Here is a 23,898-nt window from a genome sequence, read left to right on the forward strand (position 1 = left end):
ATTTTATGGCAGATCCATTGAAGTGCAGTGCCATTGCTTTTGTTATTCTTTCCTGTTTCTTGATTGCATTCGTTACATCCTTAATTTATCGTTGTCTAGTAGAAACATTACAAACATCTATTCCTAAATCATCCGATCAAAATAAATCGCCAAACGAACCCACAGCGGATGAAGTCAGTTTCCAAAACAAACCGTTTTTCATTTTAATAAAATGTTTTCCTTAAAATTTTGATTAAATGGATAATCTTTATATATTAAATGAAATATACTTTTATTTACTTATCTCTAATTCTTTTTTTCCCTTTTATTTTTATACACCTCTGATAGTACCATATCTTGGAATTCTAAATAATATTAATATCTGTTTTGATTCTGATGTTTTGTTATGGACAGTTTCAGATATATTATTGGATAACTGTCCTGTATGTTTTGTGTTTTCAAAAGAAAATTACATTGACAATTTGAAATAAGTTCTTTTTATTTTAAATTGAAAAATATAACTATTACGAAAACATGATGGTAATATTGAATTGAAAATAACCACATCCACCATCAAATTTCAATTCTACTGATGCAAAAAAGAATTAACCATAGATACTACACAATTTTCATATGAATAATGTAAAATATACCCAATAGATTACAGAAAACGTTGTAAATATGGTAGGAAAAAGAACTCGTGAAATGTTGTCTAAACGATTTCGATTCATTTTCTGACATTCTGGTGATTCAGTCACAGCATTACAATTCCGCTGATTGTTGGAATCTGGATTTCTTCCAAGAATAGAAATTTTATCTTTAGGTCTACTTTGAATCTTAATTGCTTTGCTGATGTTGCCAGCAGAGGAGGTTTTCTATAGAAAATGGAAGTAAAACTGATTTTGCATGTAAGAAGAACTTAATTAAAAATGAGTTTAAAATTAATAATTTTGCTTTTCGGCATAAAATGAAATTTTACTAATCAAATGAATATTTTAATATATGAGTCCAAATATCTTCACTAACTTAAAGCTGCTACAACTTCAACTTTCTCGAGATATTTAAATAAAATAAAAATAAATAAATAAAAATAAAAATAAGAGAAACAGTACGTCCGATTTTGCTGCATTATTACAGTAGATGTGTACATGGTGTCTGATTTCTATTCAGTAAACGTTCGTTGCTTATGCGTGCCTGCATTAATTTGGAGTAGAATAATAATTTGTAACAATGAATTCTAGGCACGAGACTGAGAGAATTATCAATTGTTTGCTCATGCTTTGTCGGCTTTTATGTCATGCTTTTATGTCAGAAAACAGAACTGTTTTCTGGCATAAAAGCTTTTAAAGGCAAACTATGTCTGTGGAAGAAATACATGATGGAAGAAAATCTACATCATTATATGTTGCAAATCTGCATCTAAAGTTGGACGGCAAACGCAAAAGGAAACTTTTGTTGGTATTACTGAAGATTTACAAACGGAATTTTCAATAAGATTTGTGGATTTTTCATAAAAATTGCATCGAAATACGATTATTTTTGCACCCTTTTAATCGACATTGATGACGTACCAAACTGACTATAGAAAGTTTTTGGATTACAACTCAATGAAACATTAAACAACATTTTTGTTAGAAAATATCCAAATATTTTATCGATGCTTACAAAAAAATTTGAACCTTTAATCATTTTCGCAAAGAAGATGATAGGCGCATTTGGAAGCACATATATAAGCGAAAAAACATTTTCTGCCATGAGTTTTTTTTTTTAAAAAAAGGAACTTTTCTTCTCGACTTACTGATGAACATTAAGCAGAGAGACACACATACTGTGATGCATAAACTATATTATTTTGTTTTCACGTGATAATAAATTTTCATTGAGTTTTTGTAAAAATTATTGAGTATATTGTAGATTATAAGGACATTTTAAAAAATTTCAATATTTCTAAATATTATTATTGATGGATTAGTAACATTTTTTTAAAAATTATTTACTTTTGCAGATTCATGCAATCTAATCTATTTATTTTAATAATTTATTTAAACACCTACTAAAACTTTGCTTATTAAAAATATAACTTTCGGCCTTTGGCTAAGCTGTTTAAATTGTGGATGGATAGAAAGAATTGTAGACCCTGAGGGTAATGAATGGCAATGCTGTAGCCAATGGAGTTCTAACTGAGGATCGGCTATTGCTGTTATCCTCCTGCCGTGATCAGAGCTTTATACACAACTCAGTACCACCTTACACTGTCCCCTACAGATAACGGGGAAGATGAAAAGCATTCTTGCTTTGTTCCTTTAAGCCAGTCCTTATAAGGCTAAGCTGTTTATGTATTTATGTATATAAGTGGTAGTTTAAGTGACGATTATCTTCATTTTCGGGTATTGTATCCTGAATTATTATTGGTGCATTTCTCTTTTATTTTTGGTGAGAACTAATTCAGAGATAAGTCGACTTCGTTATTCTTAATGTTAATATTCAAGTATGGAAACAGATCAAAATGATGAATCAGATTTCGACCAAGTATTTAATGAATTTATGAGAATCGGGAGTATTAGATAACAATTGACCTGACAAGGTCAAGTTTCATGAAAAATTTTCCTCCACTGAAACAAAAGAAGACACCAACCACAGCTATTCGTTATAAAGTTATCAGTCATCCGTTTTGACTGATAACTTTCAGATCCAAACTTGTTGACCTTAATGTAGAAAATATCACAAAAATCCCACAACAGTTTATAACCCATCCACTTTCTGGTGTACATCAAGATCAACATCCCCCTAATGATAAAAAATTCAAGGTATCAAAAAAAAAGGAAGAGGGAGAAGAAGAAAAGCTGCTTCCTCAGAGATTCACGCAGCCTATTGAAGTCCGACAACAACACAAATCTCAAGGAAAGAATACCCCAGTCATTCTTTAGTCAAAGCAATAATGGATGGCTGTAGCTGGCAGTCACGATCCTGAATAACGCCTTCAAAAAAGCCACAAAGTTACTGAGAACAAAATTCCTCGACAGCAACTTCTCATATCTCATATCACACATTCTCATTAAACATTTAAAAAAATCTCAAAGTTTTACCGAGAGGAATTATGCCTATCAAAGTCTGCCGCATGTTCAGGGCAAACAAATTCCATATCGTTTAATATTAGTCGAAATCAGGAAAGATCAAAAGACACATATATAATCTCGAAACAGTCTGTGACCTGGTTACAAAAACAGAATACCTAAAGCATTAAGCCTCCATCATGCAATGTCATAGGTGCCATCGGTTTGGCTATGCTAACGTTGCTGCAAGGCGGAGTATAGATGAGTAATATGTGGAGAAAGGCATGCAACTGCTTCTTATAAAAATCCAATAACACAGAAAAATATGCTAACTGTGGAAGATCACACCCCGCCAACTACAGATGCTGCCCTTATTTCCCACTTAACCGAATATCTGAAACCAGTGGCGCACCCAGGGAGGGAGCCAAGGGACCTTCCTCCGCAAAAAAAAAGAAAAAGGAAAAAACACTAGACAATTTTCCAAAAATCCTTTCCTAATTAAAATATTTTTTTTTATTTATGTTGCGTTGTGTCTTCTTTTTCTATACTACTTATGAATTAGAGGTCACACAACGTGTGAATATCCTATAGCTGTTGGAAATCACGGCCACTGTTGAACGCGAGGTGAATGAAGTATTGCAAAATTGGACAGAGCGTTACTTCGTTTGCCCGAGCGGGGCCAAAGGAGATCATGGGTATCATGTATTGGCGATTACTGCAGATGCTCAGTCATAGGTGGTATGCAATGCGTAGTGTGTATTCTCAAATTGTCTACTTAACTCGCCCCCCCTCTCCAAGATTAAATCTTGAGTGCTTGGCCCCTCACAAGATTAAATCCTGGGTACGCCACTCTTTGAAACTGTGTACAATTGCAAAACATCCACAGCTGGACACAAATACTTCTCTTCAAACGATACTCCCATCAGAATCCAAAATAACCAGAGAGAGAGAGAGAGAGAGAGAGAGAGAAAGAGAGAGAGAGAGAAAAGAGAGAGAGAGAGAGAGAGAGAGAGAGAGAGAGAGAGAGAGAGAGAAAGAGAGAGAGAGAAAAGAGAGAGAGAGAGAGAGAGAGACCTACTCTGAAGAAGCAACCGTCAATGCAAGATTAACACAACCTATCGTCCAATACACAAGCAAGTCCAACAACACACTACCTGTGAGGCAAATATAATAGAAGTGTTGATTGATTTCAGCAGAACCAACCTCATGCAAGAATCTAAAAAAATATTCTCAGACATACTCAGATAATTTTCTTCGTATTTCTCAATGACCTAGCCAAAACAGAAGACCCAGATTAATAAAGATTATCAACACTAATGCAAACGGCTTGCACAAAGCTTTACAATTACAAGAATTTGGCACAGCAAATCAATCAGACATCATACTCGTTAACGAAACCTATTTTAGCCCAGTAGATAAACCCAGAAGCAGGAATTCCATCCCTTATCGTAAGTACAGACTGGATGCTAAAGGCAGAGGCACTGCGATATTCATCTTTCGATTAATATCGCAGTGCCACTGCTTGCAGTACATCAAACCCGTATCTCAGCATATAACCCTCCCACCAAAAAACGTTGACTCCGATCTGGAAGAAATTAACAATTTCTAAGATAGTAATGGCTGGTGATCTGAACGCTAAGCACAAAACCTGGAACAGTGGATTCCCCCAACTACAACAAAAACAACAACGCAAAATTCTCAACACATTCGCTGTCACGAGGAACATGACAGTGTTCGGCCCATGGAACCTACTCAATTACGACTGCACAGGCAATCCCGACGTACTAGACAGCAATACTGAAAAATGCAGTACACAACCATCAGATACAAACAGTTAATGACCTGAAGTCAAAATATATTCCCAATTTCTTACAGATAGGCAAAGTGAATACTTTCACTGAAGATACCACCTTCGTCATTAATTGGAATCATCTTCCTTCGGTTATTCAAAAAATATCGGACCAGTTCCATGAATAACTACTATTGAAGAAATAGAAAATTCCACATATTCTTTAGATACTCAGTTAGTATCGAGTTCCATGACTACTACAATTACATGCATATCCCCAAACTAGTTTCGCGACTAAATAAAACAGCACATTCGGGAGAGAAAAAAAAAACTAGTTAAGACGCCAGTACCACAAAACTCTGGACCAGGATTTACGCCAAGTACTTAACAAGACTACGCATCAGGTTCGTTATGCACTAAAATACTACCTCAAAAAAAAAAAAAAAATGATGGGATAAAAAAAAAAAACCAATACCTGAATACTCGGACCAATCTCTTTGAAAATGTATGAAAGTGTTCCGAACTAACCGCAGGCCTCTTCCTCCTCATAATAATAATAATAATCATATGATGATACACGGCCGTGAGTTACCTTTACTGGGAGGTACGGCACCATCTCAGTCCCCCCAAATTTTATCCGGGCTCCGAAACCCGCATAGGCTGACGAATCAGACTATGGTTGCGTCAGTATTCCTGACTGTAATCCGTGTGTCCTCAGACCGGTTTGCCTGCTTGCTGGATGAAAAACACCAGATAAACTGGCGGAAAAAACCCTGCTGTCCACGCCCAAGACCGGCTAACTTGACTATGGCTGAGGAAGATCCTAAAGTTCCTCGCGTCGTCAACTGGAGTCGAACCTAGGACACTTCTTCCACTGGCATATGGTTGCGAAGCGCAAAGCCATTAGGCTAACCTCGCGGACCTCTTCTTCCTGTTAGCGGAGAACGGGGAATTGCCTATAATCATGATGATAAAGCAGAAGCTTTTGCAGATAGTTTAGAAAAAAAAAAAGTTCACTCGTAACTATAAATATGCAAATTTAAACGTCACAGAAAAGATGTCGGGTACGTACAGAAATCACAACTTCCGACCTTCTATACAGAACTAAATCTGTATCACTAGTCGAAGTGTACCTAATTATTGGGAACGTCACTACTAGAAATGTTCCGGCACAAGACGGGATCTCACACAAACTATTCAAACTTCTTTGCAAAGACATCACGCGTCTCGCATACATATACGCTGGAAAGTAGCAGTTGTGTTTTTTACTCCCCCAAAACAGGAAAATAAATGCAACTCCCTCATAAACTACTGCCACATTAGCTTAATGTTTTGTATACGTAAAGTTGCAGAAAGCATAATCCTCTCGAGACTTCAAGAAGCAGCAGAAAATGTTCAAATAATCTCAGATGAACAATTATGATTCCGCCAGAAGACGAGCTAAAAAAGCTAGCAACTGTTCATATGTTCAACAAGTCCATACCCTGGAAAACCTCTGCTAAACATCTAGTAAAGGTTCAACAACTAAAGCCAATCAGACTTTCGCTCAGCTCGATTCTATCTTGAACAGAAAAACTCACCTAAATAGAAGAACATTCTGCTTTATAAAACAGTGATAAGACCTCTCCTAACTTACGCTTCACTAGCCCGGGATACACCACTGATAGTAATATTAAGACGCCACACATAATTCAAAATAAATGCATGAGGATGACACTAAACACACCCTGGTTTCCCAGGAATAAGCAGCTTCATCGCACATTAACATACCAAACATGCGATTCTTCCTAAAACCTATCGCCGAAAAGTTTTTACAACAACCGACAATCACCACCACCACCACTACAACCGACTAATCCGTCAACACAGAAGACCGAAATCAATTCTAACAAACACATCATCAGCATTTGCCAAAAGCTTACAAGCAGCGAGCCGAATGCCCACTCTCCACTCCCCATTCAAAGCAGTGATCACAGATGTGGGGATTAACAGTGAAAGACTCAGTTCATCCACCAAACAAGTTAACAGAGTTAACATTATGCTATTCAATTTTTTTTTATCTTTCTTTCCTATTGGTGTTTGACATAAGCAGTAATTGATCAGCTTCGGATGTAATTGAGAGAGAGACAGAGAGAACGACCGTCTTAGTTTATTCGAAAGTATTTAGAACTTGGGCAGCCTTGAACGGCCTAATTTCTAGTCTCTGAGAGCCAACAGTTCTAAACAGCTGTCAGGCCAGTAAAATCTAAAAGTACTAATAAAACGTGAACATACTGGCACTTCAAGGATATGGCAGAATTTCTATGACCAAAGTTATATTCTCCTAAACTCTGTGGTAAATCTCAAAACTTATTAACTTGCTATCTTATCTGGCCAAAACTTTGATGGATTTATAATATTTTTTATTTATAATTTACTACGCCAGAGTAAAGCCGCTTAGGCTCATTATTTCAATTTATGGAGAATAATTTAAACGACAGAAGTATCATAGCCAACTATTTGTAATGAATAAAGTGTTCATAAAGACGTTTCTACTCACCACTGTTGTGTCAATGTTGTAAGCAAGAGCATATTCGACAAGGCTAGCAAATACCATAACGACACACATAAACAGCCAAATATCCATTGCTCGCAAGTAATTCACGGGAGGAAGGCCTTCCTTGGACTGGAATATGAAGGTGGTAAGAGATAGCAAAGACGTAACTCCTAATGTCACTCGCGCTGGGGCTGCTTTAGGATCAATCCAGAACGTAACCCAGGACATTATAACCACCAGGGAGGACGGGATGTAAGTATTCACGATGGTCCCTGTTAGTCGACGATCAAAAGCAAATTCCGTAACCAAATACGTAAAACTTCCTTAAAAATGCGAAAAGAAACATAGTTATCCACCATTCGAAGTATTTTTATATATTTATTGCTTATATCCTGAAAAAAAATGCAGTTATATTTTTCTATTTTTTTCGAACGTGCGTAATTATGATCCTAATTTAAATGTCAGTAATACATTACCATTATTTTAAGCTTATGTCGGTTGTATAAGACGACCTCCCAATTTCTTCTTTCTTGTATTAATGCAACGTCAGGTATTGTTGTTATATCCGTTATTTTTATATCTATGCATATCCGTTATTTTTTTGCATAGCATAGACTTAGAATTTACGCGAATTACCCTAATTAAAGTGATTAGCCCCAATTTTAATTAATTATTAATTTTGCAATTTTTTTTTTTAAATTTTAGGATTATTAAAATTGTTATCATTTAAAATCATGGAACCAGCAACAAAACGAAGAAAGTATGAAGCTCGATTTAAAATAAGGTAATTGAAATGGCAAAGCAAACCAATAACTGTTCTGCTGCAAGAAAGTTTGACTTAACCGAGGAGATGGTAAGAGAATGGAAGAAGAAAAAAATATTTTTAAAAAATTGCCAAAGAAAAAATGTGTGATGAGAACGGGGATCACGCGATGGCCGCAACGTTGCAGAATGGGTATTTGAACAAAGGCAGAATGGTTATATTGTTACAAGAAATGTGATTAGAGCATATGCACTAAAATGGTCAAGATTGAATCCGAATGAAAGTATAGAATTTCAAGCTATTTCAGGATGGTGTAATCGTTTTATGAACAGAAAAAATCTGGTAATACAACAAAAAATTAAAATTGCTCAAAACCTACCACCAGATCTTGACCACAAACTTACCAGTTTCCATAAATTTAAATTTATTATTCAGTTGAGACAAGAACGTAAATTTCTGTTGTCAAATATTGGAAATATGGATGAAACTGCTATGAGCTTTGATATGATAAGCAATAAAACAGTGGAGTCTAAAGGTAGTAAGAGTGTGCTAGTTCGATACAGGTCATGAAAAAACAAGACGGTTGTATTTTCATGTTTGGCTGATGGAACAAAGTTAAAACCAATGATCATCTTCAAACGTAAAACTAAACCTAAGATAAAATTTCCTTCAGGTGTTTTTGTACATTTTCACTAAAATGGATGGATGGCGGAAAATGGTGTGAAACTATGAATAAATAATGTGTGGAACACACGACCAGGCGGTACAGTGAAGAAACCAGTTTATTAGTATGGGATATGTTTCGTAGTCATTTAACTGAGAAAGTTTTCTAGAAAAAAATAACACAAAAATTGCTATTATACCAGGTGGTTGAATTTCTATATTTGAATCACTAGAAATCTGCTTGAACAAACCATTTAAAGATCACATGCAAGAAGGGTGGAATAATTGGATGATTAAGCTTCCCTTTTTATACTCGCCGTATAAGACGACCCATGATTTCGAGGGGTTTTCTGTAGTATTTGAGAGTCGTCTTATACGCCCACATATACGGTATTTATTTTTCATAGTTTTATGTAGTTATACAACTCATATAAAGTATTATTTAATTATTATGCTAAGGTAATACGTCTTGTGTTTTTCCCTCGACATTTCGAAAGAAAATATAATGACTTACTAAGTAATAAAAGTGTTTTCTCTTAAAATGTAAATTTTATTATTCCTGGTCAATACATGGAGTGAATGAATTTAAATATTTAAAGGTTTCATGCAAGATTCTAAGGAAAAACAAACTGTAAAGAGCATCAGAAGAAATAACAATTTTTCTATGAGAATAAATCCTATCAGTGGTATTAACAGGCACTTAAACGCCCACGACTTTTCCAAGTATTTTTGAACTTCGCAACAGCAACCGTAACTCGAGGATAAGGTGAGACCCTATGATTCCGCTGTGTCTTATGTCTGTAGATGGGTGTGTTCACTGGACCAATTTGCCTGTTCTGGGGGACGAAAACCAGAGTTTCCAGATGGAAAAAAAAACCCTATATACGTATGAAACCGGCTAATTTACCTTTCGTGAAAGAGACCAGATAAAGGTTCCTCCCGTCAATGAGGAATCGAACCCAGGTCTTTTTTCGGGCGAAAGGGCTTCCTCTATGAGAACAAATACCAGACAAAAACCCAATAGCAATTAACGGTGTTATCATTGAACATATTTCATATTTTGCCTAGCGTTTTCTTTGTACTTGAATAAAAGATTTATATTTATATTTAGTATAACTTTCAGAAGAAAAATTGGGCTTAGAGCCGATATCGAACTACAAAAATTAGTCGGGCGACTTTAGTTAGGGATAATCTTCTTCTTGTTTTTGTTGTTGTTCTTCTTCTTCGACCTTGTGGTTCTGTCCACTGCTGGACGAATATCTCCCTCATGATTTTTCAGATCACTCGGTTTTCTGCCTCTCCCATCCATCTCACTCCTGCAATTTGTTCCAGTTCATCCCTCCACCTTCTTCTCGGTCTTCCTCTTTGTCTTGCTCCATCCATTGGTCTCCACTCCGTTGTTTTTCTAGTCCATCTCCCGTCACTGCATCTGGCAATATGGCCAGCCCATCTTCACTTAGCCTGTTTAATGTATTTTACAATATCCATGGCACCTGTTTGAGATCTTATCCAGGTATTTGTCTTCCTATCTCTTAATGTTATTTTTAGCATATTTCCATGCGATGTTGTGTTGTTCTCAGCTTTAATAGCATCATAACAATGGAAAAATCATACACATCGTACTGGCCGGTCTATATCGAAGCGACTGTGTAAGCACTTTTCCTTAATAAATAGAGTGCCATATGGTTTATAAAATTAAATGATTTTTTATAAGCTTTAAAAGAGAAAAAACTGTGGGAAAAAATTTGAACCTTTTACACCAAGCAGAAATATTAATAAAGATTAAATATTAAATCAGGATAACATGTTTCGCTCAGGATGTTATAATATTGGAAATCTGAATTTCCTCTGCGTCTGGCTCCCACTGATCCCAGGAGTAGAGCGGTTCTACTTGGTGGCAGGTTTTTACCTGTTACTGAGTGGCGCCACCGCTGAGTTTCCTATCTTGCGGTGATTCAGGTCAGGAATGATGAGTTTATTGATCCTTTAGGGTCACTTGCTGAGATTGTGAGTGATCTTCTAGGTTATCCAGAGTTTTTGGAGAGGTATCTGGCACTTCAACATACCTTCCTGGTCTTCATGTATATTAATGGACAGCCCAGAAATTTTCTGCTATATATAAAAAGATTATGTAAAATAATGATGGGAACCTGCTATATATATTTTATACAGCAGATCTGGTTGGCCGAGTGGTTAGTGTATCCGCTCTTTAGCCAAAAGGCTTCGGGTTCGAATCCCGTCGTGGGCATGGATGTATGTGATTGTCTAATAAAATACTAGAGGTAGTGGTGGGCGGTAGATGGCGTTGGTACTTGTGGTTCATTGGTGGATTGAGAGATAGAGAGTTGTAGAGTAAATGCTCTTCCTCGATGCGTCTTTGGACTCCCTGGAGATGTCAAGTAATAATAATAATATTTTCTCGAAAGATAATAGTAGTTCTTTCGAGAAGTTTAAAAGATATATCACATACTTTGCACTTAAAAGTGGCGTTGGATAAATATTCCAATTATGGAGTCCTTGCTGCTTACAAAATTCATGCATTCTTTAACTTCAAAGTATACAAATTACCTGTTAAATCCTTAAGAAGTGATTTTATTTGAGAATTGTACTGTTTATAAATTATTTCTGTGTTTCAATTTAAAGGAATTATTTCAATTGCTTGTGTACGCATGCTATTTATTTATTTACTTCAGGTTCCCCTCTTTCCTCCCAGTCCCTTAGGACAGGTTGAGCCCTCATAATGAAGGATTGAGTATGTATCTATGAGTGTAGGTCCGTGTGTGTTACGCATGTTTTAAACTGTGTGTGTGTGCGGAGGGGGGGGGTGCTTTCTATCGACTCTTTTCACAAAGGTAAAAGTTTTTGAGTAACTTATCAGACCGTAACTAATCTTCCCTAGAAAGAAAAAAAAAATGTATAATGGTACGGGAATCGAATCAGAGATCTTTCCATTCAAAGAAATCGTTTTCATATTATGTGTTTGTGTGTTGCATAATAACCCTCATCATAAAAATATTTAAAGTTTAATCGAAACACTTTTATTCAAAATTAATCACTATCGAATATGTTTAATCATAAATTTCATGGCCGAAACAATTAAACTTAAGAAGGGATCTGCTCTAAAAACTTAAACTTCCAATCCATTCACTAATATTTTCTGTAAATAGCAGTCTAAATTAATTCAATTGAGATTACTTACCTGATGGCCACGTTTCAACACGTGTATACGTTTTAGGAATTTGAAAGGAAAACTGAAGTGGTTCAATAATCTTTTTAATTGTGAGATTTCCGGCAAATGGAAGAGGACTGCAAGGCTCTCCTAACCAATGCAATAAAACCGTTTCATCAGTATTCAGCACTGCCAAAATATGATATGAAAATAAAAAATAAAAATAAAACATTAATCATTCATTTATAAAAATGTTCTTTGTATCAATTAATAAAATAAAAATGAATTCGGAGATTTATCATTTTTTTAAATACGAAAAGTGAAATCAGCTTTAATTTATACGATCTGAGTTTGGATTATTCTTAATGGGATTTATCAGGGATTTACAACTGGAAAGTTAGTTGGCTGATCTCATGCGGAGGTGGTAGGTGTTGTGTTCCCTCCTGGAAATTTGTGATTTTCATCCCGTCAAACACGGAAACCAGCCCTTCGAATGCATGTTATTAACAGACAAAATACACTGGCCTCATGACCTCAGTTGCTTCGGACGTAAATCCAAAATAACCTAACCTAATGTATAATAGGATTTAATTTTCAACAGCTTGATAGTTTAATGCTTCCTTTTTTTTTTTTTTTGATTTTCTCCTTATTTTTTTAAATAGTCGTTTAATAAACAGACAATGGTCTCTTCACTGTAATTAATTTCTATAGAATTCTACCTTAAAATGAGTTTGTGGTCAAAATTTATTTTTACTGACCATTAACTGTTATTTCAATATTTAATAAATAAATATTCCCAAAAGATAACTTCATTGATTATATTAATAAATTATTAATTGTTATAAATTTATTAATTATTTTTAATAATCTTATAAATCATTATTATTAATATAATAATAATTATTATATGTGATATATTAATATCCACGAAATCGAATTTCTTAAATGAATAGTTTTTATGGTTATTATACTCACATAGGCTGACATTAAATTGGCAGATTTGTCTATCAAAGGGATAAATATGAAAATTCATTGGACAAATCACGTGGAAGGAATATCTGAAATACAAAACACAGAAATGATCTGAGATATGACAAATAATGAGTTTTGTAATGTAACTTATTTTCGAGAACCAGAAGCAATTTTACCAGTAAAAATATTGTTCTGATTCTATTCAAATTTAAAATACTTCGAGAGATACTGCTAGAAGTTCAAAGTGCTAATTTTCATCAAAAGTTGTCCGTCTAGGTTAATAAATGCCACGGACTGATTAATATAACAGAAGTTTGTTAAGGAATAAAGGAGAGAGTGAGAGAGAGAGTACTAACCTTGTAGATTTATATAAGTAGCCATTTGGTTTCATTCTGAACAGGAAATTAGGGACAGATTCCATGAAAGTCACCACTCGCTTAGAATTTTCAAACACAATATCGGGCGTCCAGAGCTTGTCTTTTGCCTTCTGTGGTAACAAATAACCCTTTCCTGTGTTTTCTAGGCGCAGTCGGTGATCTTTCCAGTACTCCCCTAAATACAGGTGCAGTCGAAATTGCTGTAAAACAAGTTTAACGATGTTTATGAAAAATATTTTTCACGGATCACAGCTCAAAAAACAAAAAAACAGCATTTAGACCACACACACACACACACACACACACACACACACACACACACACACACACACACACACACACACACACACACACACACACACACACACACACACACACACACACACACACACACACACACACACACACACACACACAGAGAGAGAGAGAGAGAGAGAGAGGGAGAGGGAGAGAGAGAGAGAGAGAGATTTGGTACGTAACTATGATGTTTCCATGCCAATAATAGGCCTAAAATTAAAATAGCAACCGTTTACAATTGCAATTACAGACTTATGTCATATTGGATCATTATACTATTACTACTACTACTACTGCTAATAATAATAAAACAGCGGTTGTACCATGTTTAGTTCGTCAATTTCATCAATATCCAATACTTGAAAGTTCACGAATACATCAACAGGTTTATCTGAAAAAGAAAAGAGATTACTTTCTGAAAAAATAATAAATAAATAAAACCTAATAGTCAAACAATAATCAATGGGGAGTGTATTTGCAAAAACATGCACGCAGTTAATACAAATAAATAAATAAAACTGTCTCACCGTCCTTTTGGGGAGCTTTAAACATATCATAATTGTCAGGAATAAAGTCTTCCCATGATTGATTACCGTAGCTTAAATGAAAAAAAAAAAAAAAGAACAATCGTCAATCGGAAACCTTTCATGCGTTGGAGCGACATAAAAATAAAATAAAATGAAAATACATCAATCAAACTGTCCTAAATAATTGATATATTTCAACAAATATGTCATCTTGCAATGTAGTTCGTATCTTAGACTCACGTCACTCTCAGAAAACTTCCTATTATTAATGCATTGGCGTTATGGTCAATCATATTTACTTAGCTTGTCTATGCGTGCATGTAAGGATGTCTTCTAAGTCTTTTGAGAAAAATATCTGATAATAATAAACATTTCTGTATAAAACCGACAATCTTGATCTCATACGGAAATGCATTCGGTTTCGAAGCTTTCACTGTGTTTTCTGGTGACGGGATCAAAATACCGGTGTTTAAAAACAGGACATATGACATTGGAAATGGGTAGTCCTATTGCTGTTACGGTAGAGACATTTACTATTGAAAAACATTAATTTTTTCAGTAAATACAAATATTAAAAACGTACCTGTTCCTTCTCAGAAAAACTATAATGAAGCAAATTAGAAGCATCCGCTTGATCATTATCCTGCTCAGGAAAGACTGATATTTGCTCTCAGCTGGATTGTCCATGTACAGACATTGACCAGATTTAGGTAATTGGTCGTGAAATATTGACACTCTCTCACTCGATCTCCCTGTCGCTATAAGCGACGTACTTACTCTTTGTGTGGACAGCGTATACGAAAGTTGTATGCATTGATGAATTGGTAACTTAGCAACCTACGAAATTGGAACAAGAAACAGGGATGTCCCCGATTGTGTCTATTGTTATTTTTCACCATCAGGTCCTAGACTCAGTTCTGCATTAACATTATCACATGAGAAATGCTGACGCGTCACGCAGCAAATAAGGGATTTAGAGATTTAGTAAATAACACGTTTCCAATAGTGGGATCTCTCAACGCACCCTAATATTAGGTTGGCTGAATACTGGTAAGGAAACACCACATTATATGAATACCAGCAGAATATATTGCTCTAAAAATTACAGCAGAAATGCTGCATCTTGTTTTCAATTTTTTGTTTTTAAATTTTAATGTGTCTTTTATATAATAGTCATGACAGTCGTCCAAGAAAAGTTTGTCAGGAACGAGATCGCCGTCGTCTGAGAAGGCTTGTACGGACAAACAGAACTTCCAGTGTGCAACAATTGACCGAAGCATTTAATGAAGACTATTTTCAACTCATATCTCACCGAACTATCCGCAGAGAATTGAAGAGGATCGATAATGGAAATCAGATAGCTATACGGAAACCACTGATTTCTTTGAAGAACCGGAAAGTTCGTCTACAGTGGTGCCACGAACACCGTCACTGGACACTGGAAGACTGGAAAGAAGTAACTTGGTTCAACAAGTATTGGTACACCTTCTTCTGTACCGACTGAAGGCAGATAGTTTTGTGGGAGCCCCATGAAGCGAAGAACCAGCTTAGCTTGTCTTTGTAAACAAAACTTAAGATTCTGGAGGTGCTACTTCAGTGTATGGCATGATCTGTTGGTACAAAACAGGTTTCTTGATATTGCCGGAAGGTCGACTGTCCTCCAAGGAATATTTGAACATTCTTGCCGATCAAGTCCATGTTGCAATGTTGACTTTTTTCCAGCAGGTGACGGTGTTTATGGACTACAATGCTACTATGAATCCAGTAAGAATTGTTGAGCAGTGATTTTGGGAGAACGACAGCAACTTCCACCATCTTCTCTGGCCAGCACAAAGCCCAGATCTGAACTCCATTGAGAATGGATGGTGTGCAAAGTATCGTGTATTATGCAAAGTCCTCTTCTGTCAAATCAGAGCCAATTAAAAGAGGGTCTGGAGAACGCCTGATATGATGCAGAACTTAGATGCAATCCACCATCTTGTGGGTTATATGCGAACCACATATGTGTTGTATTTCTGGCTAAAGGGGGTCCAACACGATTAAATAAAAATGTCTAATTCAATGACTGTGTTTACAGAGACATAAAAACAAATAAATGATCGTCACATAGCCGGCAGCTTACGCTAAGTCGTTGCCTATAGACAGTGGTGAGCTGTGTAAATTTTAATAATTTTGTACGACGATTAAAATAAATTTTAATCGTCGTACAAAAAAAGCCGTATTTCACAGAAAAACGTTTATTAATAAAGGTTGTGTACAAATGCCAATCAGAAAGTATTTCTTTGATTATGAGGGGACAATCAACCTGTAAAGGCTATCATTTTTTAAACAAATATTTCATGATCTAAACATGAAACATTTGCACACAATCATCTGTGTTAATTTATCCTACATAAGAAAAACATTTTTTAACTATCAAAATATAATAAGAATAAAATCTTTTACAATCGCACAAATGAAATAGTCCGCACTTTTAATAAACAAAATAAATTTGTTTTGTTTGCGATAGAAGTATTTATGACAATTAATCTATAAATAATAAATAAATATTAACTAAACACAATAATATTGAAATACTTTATATTTCTGGATATTATTTCTGGGAAAAAACCCATGTTACTCCTCTTAACAAACTTATATTTACGGCTATTTGCCTGCTTCTGTTTAGGAGTGCCGATGTTTAGGAATGCAAATGCAAAAAACCCGTTTTTTTTTCATTTGTTATTTCAATTCTCTCACTTGCCAAAATCCCCCCCCCCCACACACACAGTCGTTTGGACAATGCGAAAGAAGAAGAGCCACAACACCCAGAAAAAAGGTATGTGCAAATTTCGTGTGCTCTATGTAACATATATTTATTGATAAATATACATCTACAATGCCCTAAGAATCTGTGAGAAAAGAGCCAATGACATTTAAACTGGGGCACTCGTAAACAGAAGCAGGCAAATAGCCGTAAATATAATACTTTATATTTCTCTTTTGTTTTTATACTTCAAGTGATAATCAACGGTTTTACCATACGATTGGCTACCAAATGGGAGAAGGGTAAATATAGCGCATGCGCTTATTTTATTTTCAAACTTGGGCGCATTCGTTATAGAGGAGTTGAAACAATAATTCCAAATCTAATATTTGTATTAGGTTACCGTATTAGGTTACCATTTTTATTAGGTTACCGTATGAGTTTGTCGCTTAATATATTTCAAAAAATTATGTTGTTTTTTTTTTTTTTTTTTTGAAAATATAAAAAAAGTAAACAAGAAGAACAAGGGGATCGCAAATTTGAGAAAAATTTAACAAAGGGCTCGCGCGAGCCCCTTATGGCTCACCACTGCGGATGGTGAGATGGAGAAATGAACTCATCTTAGATGAGTTCATTTCTATCGATGATTTCAAAGAGTTTGGAACAAGAGTACTACAGACAACTATCGTATCTCGTGTTCCTAAACTCAGCTTATAATACTTATAATAGTTATTATATGAGACAGTATTAGTGAGATCAGGTTTCTAGTCTCTTGTGAATTGCTGTCTTAAAAATCTACTTGTCTGTGAGAGAAGTCGACTAATTTCGAAATTAGATGGCGGCTATAGAAGGCGAAATGTTTAGTACTGATGTTAAAAGCACATTAGGAGTTCCCCCCCCCTCCTTTTATTTAAAAATCGTACTGAGAACTTTTAGATTGTTGGTTGATTTCGCTGGTTGTTTTCAGGATTATATTTATAATTTAGAGTCATTTTGCCTCGAAATCATAGTGTTTACCGACCCAATATCATAATAAAAAGTACGTGAGTGCAGTTAAACCTAAGGCCGTTTGCAAATTTCAGGTATTATATGGACCATTAACAACAGAAAAGCAATACGTCAATGAACACCAGACAGATAAACTAAATTGACTTTCATTAATAATTCAGCTACCCTACGTAGAAATACAAGCAGAAATGAAGTTGAGACCATTTTACTGCTCCAGTCATTTCTGCAAATAAACATCATTGTCACGCACGTTCTAGAATTCGTTACCATGACTTCGATGCTATATATTTTATTTGTCATCATCTGTAAAGCGCAAGAATTAGAAATAGGTTTCTATCAAGCACTTGTGAAATATTAACTTCTCTCTCTCTCTCTCATTAAATGTAAACAAAAGCGAAGGCTACAGATAAAAACAAGTAGTGTCACTACGTACGTTTTTCGATTTATTTAAGTTTTAATCCAACTAATAATGAGTTACTATAAATCACCGCTAGATGGCATCACTTGTTTCATGGAATAAAGTAATAATTTTTCTTACTTTAAGTGTGAAGAAATTTTATACATTTTTTTATATAATCAAAAATACTTCCAGAAAATGTGTTTTTCGATCCTGTTGCTAAAGCAGTGACTTATATTCATAGTTATATTTTACTAATAATAACATTGTGTTTAAAAATCAGACGGTTTGTCGAACTTGGCAGAGATTTAACCCTTTATTTCAACAATAATCAAATAATTAGATTTATTTGATTGTATACTGGCTAAGTTGTAATAATGGAATGGAACTATTTTCACGTGCCCAATGTAAAGAAATTATTTTCACATTTCAAATGCAATTATGAATTATTTAACATTGTTCTGTAATAGCACAGGTACATTTCTTTAAAAAAAATAGTACTATGGTCTTAAAACAAGTTGTAATGGAAAATAAATTTTACACAACTTCTGCTTATACTCATCTAGGTGTTTACAAATAAAGCTAAATTTATTCTTAACAGTCCGTGTTAAGTAAGCTTCTTTGATTTAATACAAAAAAAAAGGAATTAAAATGCACATTTTTTCTTTTTTGCTAGATTTGCAGCTATGTGTAATTTTAAGATTGTTTTGAGTCCTTAAATAAATTTAAGGAGTTATTAACATTAACTTCACGATGTTTGCCTCATATGAAATCCACTTTAAACAATTATTTTAATTGTCATGAATTTAGTACCATGATATAGCTCTTGAAATGCACTTGAATTTTTTATTATAAACACTCACCGAACACATGTTTTTTTTCTCAGCATCTCCACACGCGATGATAACCACTTCAGATAATCAACTTGACAAATATTATCATGCAGGGGGCTTCAAGCGACAGATAAAAGAATGAAGGTTAGCATTTCAAGGGCAACTGATAATGCTTCACATTAATTCGATTTCTGGTTAATAAATTACTAATTAAATTCTCTTTAATAATATACACTAATATACAATTTAAAATAAATAAAATATAAAACAATGAAATGTCATGGACATATAAAATTAAAGTTTAAAAACAATTACCTTGTTTTAGGTACTGAATTGTAATATGGGATAAATCTGCGATATTGAATGTCTACTTGTGAAGGTTTCAAACATTTTTTTCAAAAATTCGTATTACCCCATTTATATAATCAGAATAAATCCTAGGATTGGCTAGAGTGTAGTAGTATAAATGATGTAAAATTACGACAAATGTGAAACAATGCAATGTATTAGAACGACCATACAGAAATAGCAGAAGTTCTTTGGCTATATGTTCTGATTTACTAAGAGATTCAGTCAATGCTTCTCTACAGAAAACTTCTGCTATTTCTGTTTGAGTCAATTGAACTCACCTTCGGCTAAAGAGAGTTAAAGTGCCTCTAACAGCTAAAGGTTATGCGCTACTTTAGAATTATTTCATAACGTTTACGATCATCAGATTTTTTTTTATCATATTACCGATTTTTTTTTCGGGGGAAATCCCCCCCCCCGCCGCCCGAAAAGTTGTAAACCTATTGTACATGTGAGGTTACCAATTTGACAAGAACAAAGAACCGAACTTTTTTAAATCCTTCAGGCCTGCTGTAAACGAGATAGTAGTCACAATAATCAAGAAATTCACTTCCAGAACAGAATTCGAATCCGCGTCGTCTCTGTGTACCTGTTGAAGATAGTAAGCGCTATTTACTCGGCCAACAAGGCTGGTAGCTGCATGACTATGAGCCTCTAATTCTGCAAAAACAGTCTCAATGATGTAAAAGCAATTCTTAAACTTACACCATGTAGGGAATACTCCTGCATAATATGATAGAAGTTGAGTCTCTTGAAAGTTTCAGTCTATTTTTTAATCATGAGCTAAAGACAGAAACCAGCTCCGTCTCAAAGAAAGCAATTTTAAGAAAAAAAAAGTATCATAATCTAGAACTGTAGAGGTAGCGAAAATCACCTGTTTTTTGTTTAGACTGCAAGTGATAAACACCTGTTTTGGTACCACAGCAATCTTTATTAGATTATAAATAAAATATTTACAGAGGGGATAAACGATAGCCATCTGCAAAATGGGAACTAACTTTCATCTGCCTATTATTTAGGCAGATAAAAATCTCTACAACTAATGCATGTTCCTATCTCTCCCTGTCTACAAATATGTCTTGTTTTTATCAGTTAGTCGTTAAGTGGCAGTTTCTTGGTTATATATAAGGCATCCTGCCCTTACACTATCACATTTTCTTTCCTGAATCTCCGTCCGAAGTGAATTCATCTGTGTGCGAGATCTAAGACCAATTAAGCAATGTATCGCCGTACGATGATCCTTTTGCTGATTGTCGGCATTGTATTAATGCCTTTAGCTACCGCTGAATCAGGTAAGACAAATAGTTCTATTCTTTCTTTCAAATATTTTTTTATCTAAATATATAAGACAGCTTGAAGATTTTGTTTGTATCAAGCTATGCAGTGCATTTTTTTCTCTACTGAATAAGAGAAGTTAGGGAAGTCATTTAAAGTCATTCGTAAGTTCCAGTCTAGCCTTCGACTAGAAACTTATACAAAATCTTTCTTTTACCGGTTCCTGGGTTAGTCGATCTCTCGACGGGCAAGGTTTTTTTTTTTTTTCCCGAGAAACTTGTCTTTTTCGTGCTATAATCTGGGGAAAATCGAGTAAAAGCACACTATTTTCAAACAGTAAACAGTGTTAGGAATAGGGATCACGAGATGGCGGCACTGTCAGTCTCCTCTCTTCACCAGATGCCATTTGTAATTAGTAATATCCTTGGGCCAGATATCTCTGATTAGCTCTCAGCGGAGATCGAGCTGCTCCCTCAGTTTCCAAACGTTAGGGGCTAAAACGGCCTCGCCTACTCCCTATTTGGGAATAAAAGGCGTTAGCTGATTGATTTGATTTTTAGACATTCCAGAAATAATGTTGAGTTATGCAGTATATTGTCGAGTCAGTGCTCAAATATCGGATGAATTCATTATTTCTGTGAGTTACACATTGGACACTTGGAAATTAATTACCAATTATATATTGAGAACTGTACGAATTGGTCGCACACCTTTGTGAAATTTGTCAAGTAATGCCTCTCAGGGGCTGTGATGTTTGAAAGATTACAGTACAAATCAATGATTATTTGTTTCTGCGTTAGCTGCTTAAAATGTTAATTTTATGCAGATCATGCCCAATCCAATTGCAACACAGTTTTTTTTCTATTCTATCGGTGCGGAGATTTTTATATTGCAGTAAAAATATTACCATATTTTGACTTTTTCCAATAATACCCATGAAGATTTATTTTTATGTGACTCCTACCATACAAAGATTGTACAGTTTTTAGTGTATGAGTAAATTGGTATCGTGGATGGACTAAGGATGTCTGCTTATTATATTTTAATGATATTTATGTTTGACATTGTTTTTTATTTATACATAATCCGACAATCAACTGTAAAGACCAAATATGGAACTTGATGTTTCAAGTCTCTTTAGACACACGAATAAATGGGATGGAATTCTTATACCGGAGGATGAAATTTATCTCATTCGTAATGGTGGGGTTTGATTTCCTAAACGATAATCACAATTTCTAATAAATGAGCTAAACTTGTGCGTCAGTGACAGCAAATATATTTTTACTTCAAATTTGCTCTTTTTCCTTCAATATAATATAACTCGTTTATTAAATGATCAAGAGGAACAAACTTTTCTTAGACCAATCCAAAACTTTATTTACTTTCAAATATATTTGTCTTAAGGGATTCAAATCTTTTTTTTTTTTAATTCCTCAGGACTTTTCCCCACAAATCTATCTTTATGGTTGCGATACAGAACTAGATTGATAAGCACTCGAATCTAAATAGGAATGAATACTTGAGGAGATTTTTATTTAAAAAAAAATCTTGTATAATCAGACCGTACCAGTGGCGCACCCAGAGGGGGGCGGCAAGGGGCCCTGGCACTCCCAAAGAAAAACAAAAAACACTAGAAAATTTTCCAAAAATCTTTTCCTAATAAAATTCATTTTTTTTTATTTATGTTGTGTCGTGTCTTCTATTTCTATACTACTTATGAAATAGCGATCACTGCAGATGCTCAGTCATAGGTCGTATGCGATGCGTAGTGTGTATTCGCAAATCGTCTACTCAACTCCCCTCCCTCCAATAATAAATCCTGAGCGTCCGGCCCTCTCCAACATTAAATCCTGAGTGCCACACTGGCCCGTACCAATCAATTTACGACTCACTTAGTGCTGCCTCTGTCTGTGACTCTGTAGTTGTTCAAGTGCATGAAGACATGTTCACACGCCAAACTGTAATGATTTCCATTAGCTTGGGAAACTGATGAGTTCGTGTTATCTGGTGGATCCACAGATAATTATTCAGTGAAAATTTGGAAATTGAATGAATGTTAAAATTTGATTACTATGAGTTTTTCAAAAACAAATAAATAATAGAACAGTAGAGTGAGATGTGGTTTATTTATTTTGTTTCATTTTTTATTCCATAGATATTTACACTGTGTAAGATCGTTTTTCCGTTATAGAAAAAATCATACTTTTTTGAAAAATTTAAATTTGCGATACTCAAAAAAAAACAAAAAAACATAAAATCGTGTGTGAATGCGTGCGCTTTTCTTGCATACAGTTAATTCACATAAACCTGAAACTTTCAGCATAGGGCCTACCTAACTAATAAATTTAAGTCATTAGGCAAAGGACATTGCATTGCATACTGCACTAAAAGATGCTCACAACTGTTTACTGTTGATTTCCGATATTTTATTAGATTCATGTATAATTATTCAGATTTCGAAATTGAAACTCTCATAAAATTATTTTTAAACTGTCAACATACATTGTAATGTGAATACAAATAGTTGTATTAAATAAATGCCCGAGTACATTACTATTTTACTTACTTTAGATCCTCCGAAGAAAGAGTGTTCAGAATATCTCGGAGAATGCATGTCATGGTGCGGGGAAAAAATACGAGTGAATGAAGAAGCCAATTGTCCAGAAAATCAAATGTGTTGTGTATTAATGAAGTAAAATTTGTACATTGAACTGTTTGTATTAAAGAATTTTATATTGTGATTCAGACAAGGATTATTTGAATTTAATTAATTTAAACTGAATTTAATAATAGAAATACAGACAAAGTAAATCTGAGAGTCGACATTTATGTCCAATGACTCATCGAGGGAGTGCACCTACTTTACAAACCTCTGCCTCCACCAACTACACAGAATACCACTATCATCATCTGCACACAACGCCATCTACCGCCCAAATCCAACAGTAATATTGTTTTGTCTTAAATAGCGTGTGTTTTCATGGTCGATTTACCTTACACGCGGGATCAAAAACAACAGTTCACGGGAAGAAAAAATAAACGTTTTATTCGTGTGAAATCCGCCAACTCACTTGCAATTGAAAAATTGGTTACACAGATTCTCCTTGTCACTACGAGAATCGAACATAATCTGTTTTGAGTGGAGGGGTTGATGTAGTGTAGT

General features: G+C 34.8%; 1 protein-coding gene and 1 long non-coding RNA gene across 2 annotated transcripts; one reads left to right on the forward strand and one right to left on the reverse strand.

Annotated features, from left to right (window-relative positions):
- Positions 1-608: 608 nt before the first annotated feature.
- On the reverse strand, positions 609-14,840 carry LOC150096799 (gamma-aminobutyric acid receptor subunit rho-2-like). The gene is made up of 8 exons (XM_090408081.1): positions 14,709-14,840; positions 14,126-14,196; positions 13,922-13,989; positions 13,281-13,501; positions 12,928-13,010; positions 11,983-12,141; positions 7,361-7,680; positions 609-854 (listed from the first exon to the last, which is right to left on the reverse strand). The coding sequence occupies exons 1-8, from the start codon at positions 14,810-14,812 to the stop codon at positions 609-611; spliced, it is 1,272 nt and encodes a 423-aa protein (XP_090264207.1). The 5' UTR covers positions 14,813-14,840.
- Positions 14,841-20,611: 5,771 nt separating this feature from the next.
- On the forward strand, positions 20,612-23,476 carry LOC150096800 (uncharacterized). The gene is made up of 2 exons (XR_016549777.1): positions 20,612-20,749; positions 23,307-23,476. It is a non-coding gene; the product is annotated as an uncharacterized LOC150096800 (long non-coding RNA).
- The last annotated feature ends 422 nt before the right edge of the window (positions 23,477-23,898 follow it).

The sequence above is a fragment of the Typopeltis vanoorti genome, chromosome 18 (assembly GCF_054136105.1).
Source record: "Typopeltis vanoorti isolate ZY-2024b chromosome 18, IOZ_Tvanoo_1.0, whole genome shotgun sequence".
Taxonomy (NCBI): Eukaryota; Metazoa; Arthropoda; class Arachnida; order Uropygi; family Thelyphonidae; genus Typopeltis; species Typopeltis vanoorti.